The sequence below is a fragment of the Olea europaea genome, unplaced genomic scaffold, assembly GCF_002742605.1.
Source record: "Olea europaea var. sylvestris unplaced genomic scaffold, O_europaea_v1 scaffold775, whole genome shotgun sequence".
NCBI lineage: Eukaryota > Viridiplantae > Streptophyta > Magnoliopsida > Lamiales > Oleaceae > Olea > Olea europaea.
Window position 1 is genome coordinate 238,791 of NW_019266170.1, and position 14,008 is coordinate 252,798.

Sequence of the window (14,008 nt, forward strand, 5' to 3'; positions counted from 1 at the left end):
TTGAGAAAAGTTGGGAAACTGGATTCTACTAAAGAACTTTGGAAAAAGTTGGAGGACTTATATTTGCTTAAGTCCATTCCTAATAAATTGTACTTGCTTGAATGATTTTTCAACTTTAAAATAGATCCTTAAAAGGATCTTGATGACAATCTGGATGTCTTTAACAAATTAGTTTAAGACATCGGTAATTGTGATGGAAAGGTCTCTGAAACATATAAGGCTATTATCTTGCTTAATTTTATGCATGATTCATATAGAGAAGTTAAAAATGCAATCAAGGACGGTAGGTACACCTTAACACCCTAGATTGTCGTGAATTCACTTAGGAGTAAGGAGATGGAGATTAAGGCTGAAAAAGATGATAAGATGAGTTGTGAGTTACATATGATGAGGAGTAAGATGAAGTTTAAGCAAATGAATTTGGGTAGAACTCAAGATAGAAGTGATTCAAGTAGTGACTCGAGTGATGAGGGTAGTAAGAAGAAAGGCAAGAGACAAGATAAGTCTAGTGGTAAAAAGTGTTAGAGTTGTGATAAGTTTGTACATTTTATTAGGGACTTGTTCCGAAAAGAAAGATAAGATGAAGGGTAAAATGGGAGGTGAGGTGAGGCGAGGCTTTAGGATCGAGTGATGACCCTAGTGAAGTTTATTGAGAGTAAACCTAATTACTGCATGTGCATCTGTGTGTTATCCTTTCTGCATGCGTGTGATTGTCTAATTTGTTACATGATGATATGCTGCATTTCAATGTGTTTGATATGTGCATTTGTATGAATTTGAGGTAATATGATTACTTAGTGTGATTGTTTGCATGCATAGTGGTTTAGGATGCATTAGCAGTGTGTTGGATGTCTTTTGGTGAGGCGGAGCATAGATGCTTAGGGGTATATTGTGGTTTTTATCAGGGATGTGGTGTGTGATATTTAAATCACTAGTAGAGTTCGTTATCTATAAAGAGACCCTGATCAGGTGGAGTGTGAGAGAGACACTTCTATTACTTTTGTTAGGTGGAGACCTATTATCCATGTAGGTTGGGAGAAGTGGTGTGATTATAGAGGATTATCCCAAGGACTCAAGATCTATTATAACCTACCAGTTAGACATGAGTTGAGTGATTAGTCTAGTGATGGTATGTATTTCAGGTTGGAAACACGAGGTAAGGTCTGTGATCCAATTTTATTGGCTACCTTGATTATGCAAGTGATAACTGTGTGTTTTGATTGCTTGTAGATTTATTGGGTATCAAGGTGGAGATTTGTTGGTTTTTTATACCAAATAAATCTCGGGTTATGATGTTAACATGTGTTAATATATTTGATAGGCATAGGCCGATGAATGAAATAAATCTAACAAGCAAGTCCATGAGCTACACGCAACCCAATTATATTTCCTCTGGAATGGCTTGAATCTTGGCCCGTTTACCTCCCTTTAGGTCCAATTAAAAACCTAACCCTAGAGTATATATAAGGCTATAACCCTAGCCACTTTCTTATACGATTTGTGGGGTTTTGTGTGAGAAAAAGAGGAATCCCTACTGTTCCCTTTAGTGTGAGAAAAGCAGCCCATAGAAGTGTCCAAAATGCTTATTTACTTTGTGTAATTGGTGGTTCCTTCATAGTATACCTTTGTGGTATCTTCTCCTAACCTTTGTGGCCACAAATCATTACTTTTTCTTGTCCTATGTGGGTAAGATTGAATTGCAATCGAGGTGAATTATATGGATTGTGGATCCGAGTTGGTTGGATTGATTATTGATAGAGAAATGTACGTTGGACTGAGCTAGAAAAAACACCGATTTGAAGATCCTTTATGAGAGCTTCCCAACAGTTTTAGGTCAATAAGAACATTCTTTCACTAATTTGAGGTTCATTTAGCACAACTATGATGAGCACAGATTTTTATAGTAGAGCTTCTATTGAAAGTGTTGACTATTAGATTATGAATCCAAAACATGTTATGAATATTAAATTGGTTGTTTGTGTTAGAAGTTGAAAATCCTTTTTGATAAGATAATGTGTATTATGTTAATTTTAAACCTTCATTACATGAAAATTACACTTCTTGTAAAAGCTCTATTAAGGTGGGTTTGATTGCCAATATTTTTCATGGAAAATATGTTTTTTTTAATCCAAAATCCTACTTTTGTGCTGTTTGATTGACATTTTTTTAATAGAAAATATTTTTCTACTTTTGGTTACGTGACTATATTTTCCTCAAAATCAAGGAAAATATTTTCTTTAGAGGGAATATGATCTTATTTTTCATGAAATTTACTCTCTCTCATCTATCTACACTCTCTCATTTACCCATCAATAAAAATGGAAAAGTATAATATTTTCTAGATTGAAAATTAAATCAATCAAACACATTTAATCGATAATTTCCATGCAAATAAGTTCTAGGTAGTTGAATTGCCTAGAATTTATTATCTTTCCATGCAAATTACATTCTTTCAATCAAACACATCCCCACAAATATTGTATAGCTCGAAATTTCAAAAGAATTTTTTTAAGCTCTTTTGACTTCAAAAAGCACTTTTAGACTTTGAAGAAGTCCTCCCGAACACACTATTTAGACTTTAGAGTTTATTGGGGAATCTTAAGCGGATTATAGATAATGAAATATGTGGCCCATGCTTCATTGGGTGAATCCTTAAGGTCCGTCAAATGTGTTAAATCATGCAGTGTAAAAGGTTAAGCTTTTAAATGAGATGTTACAACCTGATATTCGAGCACAATGACTTTTGAAATTACTAAACCCCATAATACAAGCTATAATTTTTAACTGTCAAAAAGACCTGCCTATAAAGTCAACTAATTAAGACAATAAATGTCTGTGTCATACGTTTATAACAGCCAAAAAGACCTTGACTATAGAGTCAACTAAACAACCTGTAATCCAATGGATCGTCTTGTCAATATTAAAACTTCCGGAAAATATTGTGGAAATATTGGAGAGTATGGGCCAACCTTTCTTCAAGTGGACTAAGCCTATGTTTCGCTCGTTTATAAACATTCAAAATTGAGATAATAACTTTAATGGTCACTGAATTTTGCAAAAAAAAATTTAAGGGATCATTAAACTTTAAAAATCACACAAATTATCACTGAACTTTATAAAAGGTTTTCATGGGGTCATTGAACGTAAAAAAATCAGCCATTCATCATTAAACTTTACAAAAAGTTTCCACGGGATCATGGGCGGACCCAAGGGGGGTCCTGGAGGGTCACTTAACCTTCTAGCTTTTGAGTTTTTTTTTTTGGATAAAGTCATGTTTGGTATCTATTGAAATCTAAACTTTCATTTAAATCAAAGTTAATAATTAAGTTTAATAACATATTTTATGGATTTCTTAACTTTTAAAATTACAATAAATTTGAATTTTCTCTCTTTTTTATTACTGTATCGTATTATCTCCTTCACGCCTTTTATCAAAATCTTAACCCTTCTAATTTTTTATAATTTGTTTATAATTTCTCTACAATTATCACATCTACTACAAATTTTCACTTTTCAATCAAATTTTCAACTAATTAAAACCTAAATTTGCATTTTCTCCTATTCTATTTGTGTATATAGCACGTGTCTAAATTGATTATATAAAATTGAACTTATATCTAAAGAATTGCGTTTTTTGACTGATTATTAGTATTGAATATTGGTTATATATTTTTCCTTTCAATTATTTGAATTGATTGTTTGTATCAAATACACATTTTTTTTTAAAATATAAATATGCATTTTCTTATGATGAGCAAAATATTAATAAAATGACTGTTTCAAATCAAATAAATGAAAATGATGAGCAACATATTAATGAAGAAATACTTTTTTAAATGTGAATCTGCATTTTTTGGGGTTAAATATGAATCATTCAAAAATCAAGAATAAAGTACTCGATTTGTACAAAGTTTGATGGTGCCACTAACTCAAATTCTCTGCGTCCCCCCTGCACGGGATTATTAAACTTTGTAAAAAGTTTCCTAAGAGATCATTGAATTAGTGACCCATGGAAAATCTTTTGCAAAATTTAGTAATGAATGAGGTGATTTTTAAATTTCAATGATCCCATGGAAATTTTTTACAAAGTTTAGTGATGGTTTATGTGATTTTTAAAGTTCAATGATCCCATGAAAATGTTTTGCAAAGTTCAGTGACCATTTGGGTTATTATCTCATTCAAAATTACAGCTCGAGGTATTATGTGAACAAGAGGCCTCGAGTTCACCGGCGAATATGGGGAGAAATCTCCATGACTAAGGTAGTGATGGGGTGGTGTGGTGGTTGTTGATAAGAGGTAGGATGAAGAAGATGGATAGTTTTTTTCCCCTTTAATTCTTTTGTTTTTCTAAAGTTAGATTTATGCAGTTAGATTAATTTACTTTAAATGTCATGATTATTTGTCAAATTTATTAGTTGAATGTTACACGTGACAAATTTTCATAGGTTGCGTGCTATCTGGACTTGGACCATCTTTTATATCCATGGTTCAGTTCTTTCGATTGTTGCTTCAAAAATTGCAATATTTATGTTATATGATAAGTTTTAATTAAATTCGTTATTTTTTCATCTAATTCAATTGTCACACAAAAATTTAAAATTGACATTGTAGTTTTTCATGACTTCATACATGATCGTCTTATTTACCAAATTGAATTATTGAGCATCCTCTTCGTTTCTGTTTCATACATGTCCCACTCATTGCCAAAATTAAGTTGGATTTTTAGACTATTTACATCCATAATTTAGTTTTTGCATATTATGCACTTCAATTGCAGTTGTTGTTTAGGAGTATTGTTTTCTAGCATTTGCTTTGGTCAATAAGAACATTCTTTTGCTAATTTAAGGTTCATTTGGCACAACTATGATTGAGTAGAGATATTAATAGTAGAGCTTTTGTTGAAAGTTTTGACTTTTTTATTGTGAATCTAAAATGTGCTATCAACGGTAATTGGCACAAAACGTTCCTACCTTTTAAGCTTATTGTGAAAAATATCTTTACCTTTCATTTTTTGACATTTTTGCCCCTATTTCCACCTTTTTTTTGCGCTAAACGTCCTTTTTACCATTTTGACGTAAAATAACCAAAATACCCTTCATTTAAACAAAACAAAAAAGAAAAGAAAAGAAAAAATTGCAACAATAAGCCCAATCTTTTCATATGTGCATATCAGCCCAAAATTGGGAAAAAAAAAAAAAAAGGTCAGCAAACTACCTTAAATCAACCACCTTTTTGAAGCAAAAAAACTCCGACCAGCCTCCACCGAAACCGTCGGACCTCCATACCACTGGATAGCCCTTACTCCCCTCTACACATACGACCCAACATCCAATTACCATGGCAACAGATTTGGTAGAAATTGCAAGCTAAAATATCGAACTCGCAAATGCAAATACGAGGCGACACCACCTGTTCTGACAAGACTCATGCTATTCCCAACATTCCAGTCGAATATACACACCAAGACGTCCCTGTCCATGGTCCTCAAATGTCATTTAATTCACGCAATCAAACCAAACAGGCAGCAACTTCAAATACAGCCATTTCGCTATTTTCGGGCGAATTTTTCGATGCTGGTGATGGGACCCATGATCGCGCACCACCACCTCAAGTACCTACTCCTCATGGCGCATCCAATGAGCATATGGGTCTTCCCCAATTTTGCCTGGACATGGCAATTCATTCAAAAAATGGAAAAAAACGCAAAACCCTTCGATCCCATTTCAATTGGTGTTCCTCCACATCTACAATCAACAAATTGCTCCAACTAGAATACAATTCAAAGTATAACAACTCTAGGTAGTGAATCAATTGCTGTAATCACCATTTAAACAAAGCAGTTTAGGATTTTTTACTGGCGGTGGAATGGGAGTAGGGGGTGACTTGTGGAAGACGTGTTTTTTTCAATTTTGGGCTGATTTGCACATGTGGAAAGTTTGGGCTTATAGTTGCAATTTTTTTCTTTTCTTTTCTTTTTTGTTTTGTTGAGATGGAATGGTATTTTGGTCATTTTACGTCGAAAATGGTAAAAATGACGTTTAGCGCAAAGAAATATGGAAATAGAGGCAAAAATGTCAAAAAATGAAAGGTATGGACATTTTTCACAATAAGTTTTAAAGATAAGGACGTTTTGTGCCAATTACCCGTCCTATGAATATTAACACCCTCTTTGAGCCCCATTTTTTTTTCAAGAACGTATTTTTTTAAATTTTATTTTCAATCACACATTTTTCCATAAAATAATTAAACACGCATTTAAAAAAAATTATTATTTTTTAACTACACATTCTCCTCAAAATCAATATTGCACAATACATTTTGCCCCAAAATGGGGATCAAACAGGGGCTAAATTGACTATTTGTGTTAGAAGTTAGAAATCATTTTTGATAGAGTAATGCAATTTGCAGTCCCCCACTGATGTAATCATTTTTGAAAGTACATTCGTCATTGATAGAACTGTATCTCACCAAAAATCAATTGAAAAGGCTACTTGAAGGCATTTGGCAACATTCCAAGCTTGAAATTTTCCTTGTCGTTTCAAATTTGTTGGAAGGTACAATCACTGATCTTGCCAACTTAAAACGCCTGGATTTATCCTTCTATTATTTGACTTTGAACTTGAGCTCTGACTAGGATCCTCCTTTTCAATTGAATGATATATTCTGTTGGGTTTTTGATACCCAATAAATTGCGGGCTATGATATTAACGTGGGTTAATATTATTTCATAGGCATAGGCCGATGAATGAAATAAGTCCAACAACAAAGTTCATGAGCTACACCGGACTCAATTGTATTCCTTCTGGATGGCTTGAATCTTGGCCTGTTTACCTCTTCAATGGCCCAACTTAAAGCCTAACACTAGAGAATATATATGGATATAACCCTAGCCTCTTTCTAATGATAATTGTGTGATTTTGAGAGAAGAAACAAGAGAACCCCAGCTGCCCCCCTTTGTGTGAGAAAAAAGGTGTCCAGAAGTGTCCAGAACGTTTGTATAATGTGTGCAATTAATGGTTCTTTCATAGTATACCTTTGTGGTGTCTTCTCTTAGCCTTTGTGGCGATAAATTATCATCATTTCTTGTCCTACGTGGGTAAGATTGGATAGCAATCAAGGTAAATCAATTGGTTGTGGTTTGGAGCCGATTGGACTGGTTGTTGGTTGAGAAAGATGCGTTGGACTAAGCCTAGAAAATCACCGTTTGAAAATCTTTCAAGAGAGCTTCCGCAACAATTGGTATTAGAGCTTCAAGATGAAGGTTTTGGCTCGTGAAATCTACGAAAAATCATCTAGAAAATCGACAAAAACGTAGCAGAAATCAGATCGAAGAAGCTGTCCAAAAATTGTCAAAATCAGTCTCCGTTTTTCACGTTTTTTGATCAATCCAGAACTAGTTTGGAGAAACAGAGACCATTAACGTGACGTGTAGGACGAGGCAAACCTGTAGGACGGCGCATGTCGGTCAACGACGGCACGTATAGTGGCGCGTGAGGCCTACGCGCAGAGAAGAAGAGATACGTGGGAATGGAATTTTGAGAAGGTCCCTTCAGGCAGTTTGTTCCTCATATTATTTCTGACATTTTTTACGTTGGAAGTTTTCTGTTTCAGGGTACGCAGTAAAATCTGGATAGCATTATTCATCGAGCGTTCGGGACTCAACCGTGATTTTTTGGTTGCTGCAGTTTCCAGAGACTTTAGGACGAATAGTGATAGTCTTGAAGTGGTGAATTCGCGTCTCTTAATATTTACGAACCTTCAGACGTGGTCCGCTCGGTATCGTATTCTTTGCTTTTTATTATTGCAGTTAAAATAAATGTGTGGAGTAATTTATTTTTTGCATTAGAGGTCATCGTGTGGGGTAACATTAGGTTTGGGGTTACCATGAAGGGATAACCATTGCCTGTTGCTAGACCTAGGAATTATTTGTTAATTATTTGCCTTAAATTCTTTGTGAATTTGCTATCAATTTTTCTACATTATTAGAATTGCATATGGCCTTAGGAAAGTTTACTGGACTATTCTATGTGAATTATGTTCATACTTTACTTGTGGTCATTATTTGGCATTGGTGACAAATGTAGGTCTAAGGTAAGTGCGAAAAATAACATATATTTTAACTGTGGTAAAATTTGGACATAGTTGAAAGAGATTGTCCTAGGATGATAATAAAAGGAAAGATGAGGATAGAGACAAGGTGAATGTGACTTTAGATTCAAGTAGTGATCCTAGTGAGGTTTATTGAAAAAATAAACATGGTTCTTGCATTGCATCTTTGTGTAATACTTTCTGCATGTATGTGGTCACTTAATTCTGTTGCAATGTTGATTTTACACTTTCAATATGTTTGATGTGTGTAATTGCATGAATTAGAGTGACTTATTACTTTGTGTAATATGTTTACATGCATAGTAGGTTGAGTTTTGTGGCGAACTTTATTTCCTCTGTGAGTGGTGTGAGAATGTGGTAGTGAAAAGAAAGTTGAGCAACTGTTTCTCTCCTTTTTCTTTGTGAGCCTGTGTGGTTTGTGAGATTATGTGAGGCAGCCATGTTAGGGTTAACTTCTTTATCTGTGTGAGCCTCTTTTGTGAGTGTTGTGAAATAACCGACTCTTTCTTCGATTTTTTTTTGTGAGTGCGACCTTCACCATTTTCTTTGTAGATCTTTGGAGCTTTGTGATTGGAGTAACCTTCGTGGTCACCGAAAGGTGTTAATTTGCCACAGTGAGTTTGAGATGTATTAGCAATGTGTTGTGTGCCTTTTGGTAAGGTGGAGTATAGATGCGTAGGGGTACATGGTGGTTTGTACCGGGGATGTGTAGTGTGACATTTGGATCACGAGTAGAGATGTGATCAAATGTTTAGAATCCTTTATCTGGAAAGAGACCCTGATCAGGTGGAGTGTGAGAGAGACACTTCTATCACTTCTATTAGGTGGAGACCCATTATCTACGTAGGTTGGAAAAAGTGATGTGGAGATAGAGGATTAACCCGTGGACTTAAGATCTATTGTGACTTACCAGTTAGACATGAGTTGTGTGATCTATCTAGTGAGTATGGTGGGCGATGAGAGGAGATATGTGTTCTCGAGGTGTGAGTAACACGAAATGGGATAGGATAAGTGTGGTGAGATATTTCGCGAGGTCATTTATGCATGCATTGCATATGTGGTTGACCGTGGTTTGATTGACTTGGTGTTAATCTATGGTTCTATGTGAACATGTTTCCAAAAAGATCTGTGTTACATGGAGTAGGTATGATATGTGTTTCAAGTTGGAAATACGAGGTAAGATCTGTGATCCAATTTGATTGGCTACCTTGATTATGCAAGTGTTAACTGTGTGTTTTGATTGCTTGCAGATTTATTGAGCATCGAGGTGAAGATTTGCTGGGTTTTTGATACCCAATAAATCCCGGGCTATGATGTTAACGTGGGTTAATATTATTTCATAGGCATAGGCCGATGAATGAAATAAGTCCAACAACCAAGTCCATGAGCTACACCCGACCCAATTGTATTCCTTCTGGATGGCTTGAATCTTGGCCCATTTACTTCATTAATGGCCCAACTAAAGCCTAACCCCAGAGTATATATATGGATATAACCCTAGCCTCTTTCTAATGATGATTGTGTGATTTTGAGAGAAGAAATAAGAGAATCCCGGTTGTCCCCCTTTGTGTGAGAAAAAAGGCGTCCAGAAGTGTCCAAAACATTTGTATAACGTGTGCAATTGATGGTTCTTTCATAGTATACCTTTGTGGTGTCTTCCGTAAGCCTTTGTGGCGATAAATCATCATCATTTCTTGTCCTACGTGGGTAAGATTGAATAGTAATCAAGGTGAATCAATTGGTTGTGATTTGGAGCCAATTGGACTGGTTGTTGGTTGAGAAAAGTGCATTGGACTGAGCCTGAAAAACCACCGTTTGAAGATCTTTTAAGAGAGCTTCCGCAACATATTCCTTAATTATTGCAATATGGGTCCTCATTTTCCAAAATGGCTTCAAACTCAGAATAGCTATGTAAATCTTGATATATCTGTTGCTGGCATATCAAATGTAGTACCTGATTGGTTTTGGAATATGTCTTTCGGAAGATATTTAAATTTCTCTCATAACCAGATGAGAGGCGAAATTCCTGAAGTCTCCAAAGACTTATTTCCTAAGATTGTGGATTTGAGTCATAATAATTTTTCGAGTCCAATACCGCTATTTGTTTTTCAATCAGAAATTTTAAGCATCTCCAAAAATATGTTTTCTGGATCCATCTCTTATGTATGCAAAATTCCCAGTGACTTCTTCGCCTCCATCCTTGATCTCTCAGATAACCAGTTATCCGGAAAGCTTCCCAACTGCTGGAAGAGCTTAACAAATTTAATCATTCTTAATTTAGCAAATAATCATTTTCGGGGTAAAATTCCCAACACCATTGGTGCCTTATATCAGCTTCAGACATTTCACTTGCGCAACAATAATATCATGGGCAAGTTGCCATCTTCTTTGAAAAATTGCACAACCTTGAGAATGATTGATTTGGGAGAAAACAAACTCACAGGAGATATTCCAGCATGGATAGGGACTCATCTAACAAGATTGGCAGGTCTTAGCCTTCAATCTAATCAATTTCATAGAAAAATATCTCCAACAATTTGCCATCTTGTCAATATTCAAATCTTGGACCTTTCTATAAACCATATCTCAGGCAAAATTCCGCGATGTTTAAACAATTTTACTTCTTTGGTTGAGAAAAATAGTTCAATTGAAACAATACCAATCGGTGAGGTTTTCTTTGAAAGATACGTCGACAATGTTTTAGTTCAATGGAAAGGAAAAGCGATAGAATATAGAAAGCTTGGGTTTCTAAAAGGCATTGATCTTTCTAGCAATATGTTAGTTGGAACTATTCCTCAAGAACTGTCTGATATGAAGGGTTTAATTTTCTTGAACTTATCTAGAAACCATTTGACGGGAAATATTATTTCAAGCATTGGTCAAATGGAGATGTTGGAATGGCTCGACTTGTCTAAAAATCAGCTTTCTGGAGAGATTCCCACTGGCCTTGCAAATCTAAACTATCTCAACATTCTGGACCTATCATACAATAATTTGACAGGGAAAATTCCAATAGGCACTCAACTACAAAGCTCCAACCCTTCTACCAATGGTGGGAACAACAAACTATGTAGGCGTCCTCTAGCAGAGTGTCCTCAAGATGCTCCTGATCCTTCCTTAACTGATTATGGAAAGGGAAACAATGTTGAAGAAGATAATGGGTTCAAAACTCGAGAGTTTTACTTCTGTATGGCATTGGTTTCATTTTTGGATTCTGGGCTGTTATTTTTACTCTATTTCTCAAGGACTCATGGAGACATGTCTATTTCAACTTCTTCAACAATGTTGGAAATTCGATATATGTGTATGTGACAAGATTTACAAGAAAACTTCATGATTAATGGTAAGTCAAAATTTACTTCAAAAACTTCCTTCCATTCATTTAATTGATCTCCTGTAGGAAGCTTCCCAATTTTGACTCTCTGAATTCAGTTCGAAATCCTAACATGTCTACCTTGTCTGAGTGTTCCATCTCAGTGTTAAATTAAATATTTTCTAGTCATGTTGTGTCACCTTAAGCCCTTCTGTATGTGACTATTTTTCATGTTTAATCCATGTGTCTCGTAAGATGTGGTGGCTAGTTTTGTATAGTACATTGAAATCTTGAATCTATTTGTGATTAATAAATCAGGTTCATCTGCTGTGGAACAACTGATGACTGGGGAGACGCAGGGGTGGATGTTTTCTCTTAAATCATCAATAGATATTGTCGTTTTCCACTATATTATTTGGCAATCTTGTACATTTTATAATAAAAATAAACTTGTGCATCATGAATAGACGAAATATTGTATTTAAATATTGTTGTGTACTCTGCAATCAAGAAGACCATCTGGTCTCTAAAATCAGCAGATTTGAATTGTCTTAGGACTTGTTGTCGTGTTGGAATCAAGAATTAGGTTATCGCATTATTTTGTTTCATACACAACGTTGCAAAATAAAATTATAGTGGCTTCACTTCTAATTATTGCGTTACCGAGTCACCACTAAAAGAATACGTACTGCAAGTCAAGAAAATTTGCTGTCTCGTGTTTAATTCCAAATTGCATAATGAATCCAACTTTCCACATATATATGCAAAATAGATAGCAATTATATACAATATTAAAGTTCAAACAATTGGATCCATAAGCCGTAGCAGAAACTTAATTTTATCATGAGACTACATGCATTAAGCATCCCCATTCCAAGAACAAAATTCACAAATCATGAAATGAGTTCGTTATTATGACAGAATATAATATGCACATAAATAATCGTTTAAGATTGTTAGGAAAATATAAACATGCATAAATTATATTCTAATGACATAATTTTTACGTGCATGAAATTGAACAGAATTTCGACTAACCAAAATTGAATATGAAAAATAGAAATGAGAAATGCAAATCGAGACAAGAAATAAACTCTTGGTCCTTAAAACGATTATGCCCCGGCTAGGGTGTTAACGATTTTTCGACATTCGTCTCCCAAAATGCAAGAATCACGTCCTGCAATATGAACACTCCAAATTTCTTAGATCAACAAACCTTACTAATGTTTTGAACTCTCTTTTATGAAATTCTATTCAAAGTAAATGAACAAATGAATATGCATCAACATGATATGCAATTTATGAATTGAATAAATTAATTTCAATCATAAAAAATCAATATATAGTGGTCCAAAAATTGTGAATCAAAAGACACAACTCAATAAAAATGCATGTCTAAAAAGACACGTCTTGTTGAAAAATACATGTCTAAAGAGACATATCTCTACAACAAAAGTTGTACCCTTTTGTCCTGTTTTGCTAGTTTGACATTCACTAATGTGTTGAAAACTGAAATGAATTTGGTGTATTTGAGGATTCCCTAGTCTATACACGAATGTAGTTTATGCATGACTTGGAAGGTTCTCGACCTTAAAAATATTGGATTATGTTAGTTCTACATAAAAATGATACATAAGTGATGACATAAAATGAAGTGGAAGGAAAAGATTGGATAAAAATTTGATTGAATTTTAAATTGATAAATAATAGAGATATGTTATTATTACGTAATCCATTATGTAACATGTAGCAAAGTCCATAAATATTTATTTCTTTCAATCTAAAGGTGGTGCCGAGTAAGAGTGGGTTTTTGATTTAGTAGGAACCTGACTTTGCCGTCCTACTAAACCTAAGAACGTGAAATCTGATATCTTCCATAGTCGAATTGATCATTTTGGTGGCGCAATATAAATCGGTGTTTTGTGGTGGCACCCTCCGTTCCTTGTTTTTGGTCAATTTGGAGTTTCTTGTTCACTTATATTCCCAACCTTTTCACCTCATTTTTACTTTTAGTGCTCAATTAATTTGACCATCTTGTTTATAATGATAGTTTCTATCCAAATATTCCGTTAACTTTTAAATTTATTGTTTATCTCACTTAATTAAAAATACGTGACACAAATAAGTCTTTTTATACCACGTAATGGACTTCTCGGCCATCATCAGGAACAAGTTGTGAATAGAAGATTGAAGGCAAAATACGATGGAAAAAGTCGAGGATATAAATAAAAATTGAAGACTTCATTGTATTTGTGTAGTTAACAAAAACTGTTGTTCTCCTGAAATGTTAGGTAGTTAACTAAAATTGTCGTTCGTGTGAATATAATTATTGATTCAAATCACATAAAGAATGGGATTCAAAGTTGAGTACTAATATAAGAATATTCAACAAAGGGCGGGAAGTGAAAATTAACAGTTTGGTATTCAAAATTAACAAGATGATGCTATAAGTGAAAATTTATGAAACAATGCTACAAAATTCATAGCAATTTGATCACCTTTTTTTGGTAAAATGTATTATGGAATAGTGATTTTTTTTAGAGGATGTATGGTTAAAAAATAATAAAATATTTTGAAACACATATA

At 34.4% G+C, this 14,008-nt stretch overlaps 1 protein-coding gene across 1 annotated transcript; it reads left to right on the plus strand.

The window, feature by feature from the left end:
- Positions 1 to 9,975: 9,975 nt before the first annotated feature.
- Positions 9,976 to 11,801, plus strand: LOC111391334 (receptor kinase-like protein Xa21). The gene is made up of 3 exons (XM_023016532.1): positions 9,976 to 11,393; positions 11,510 to 11,566; positions 11,741 to 11,801. Exons 1-3 carry the CDS (start codon positions 9,976 to 9,978, stop codon positions 11,799 to 11,801), a joined length of 1,536 nt encoding a protein of 511 aa, XP_022872300.1.
- Positions 11,802 to 14,008: the final 2,207 nt, after the last annotated feature.

Coding starts and splice junctions, on each gene's coding strand:
- LOC111391334 (XM_023016532.1), top strand. CDS start 9,976: ATGGGTCCTCATTTTCCAAAATGGCTTCAAACTCAGAATAGCTATGTA. Junction 11,394..11,509: donor ATTTCAACTTCTTCAACAAT/GTTGGAAATTCG, acceptor GATCTCCTGTAG/GAAGCTTCCCAATTTTGACT. Junction 11,567..11,740: donor AATCCTAACATGTCTACCTT/GTCTGAGTGTTC, acceptor TTAATAAATCAG/GTTCATCTGCTGTGGAACAA.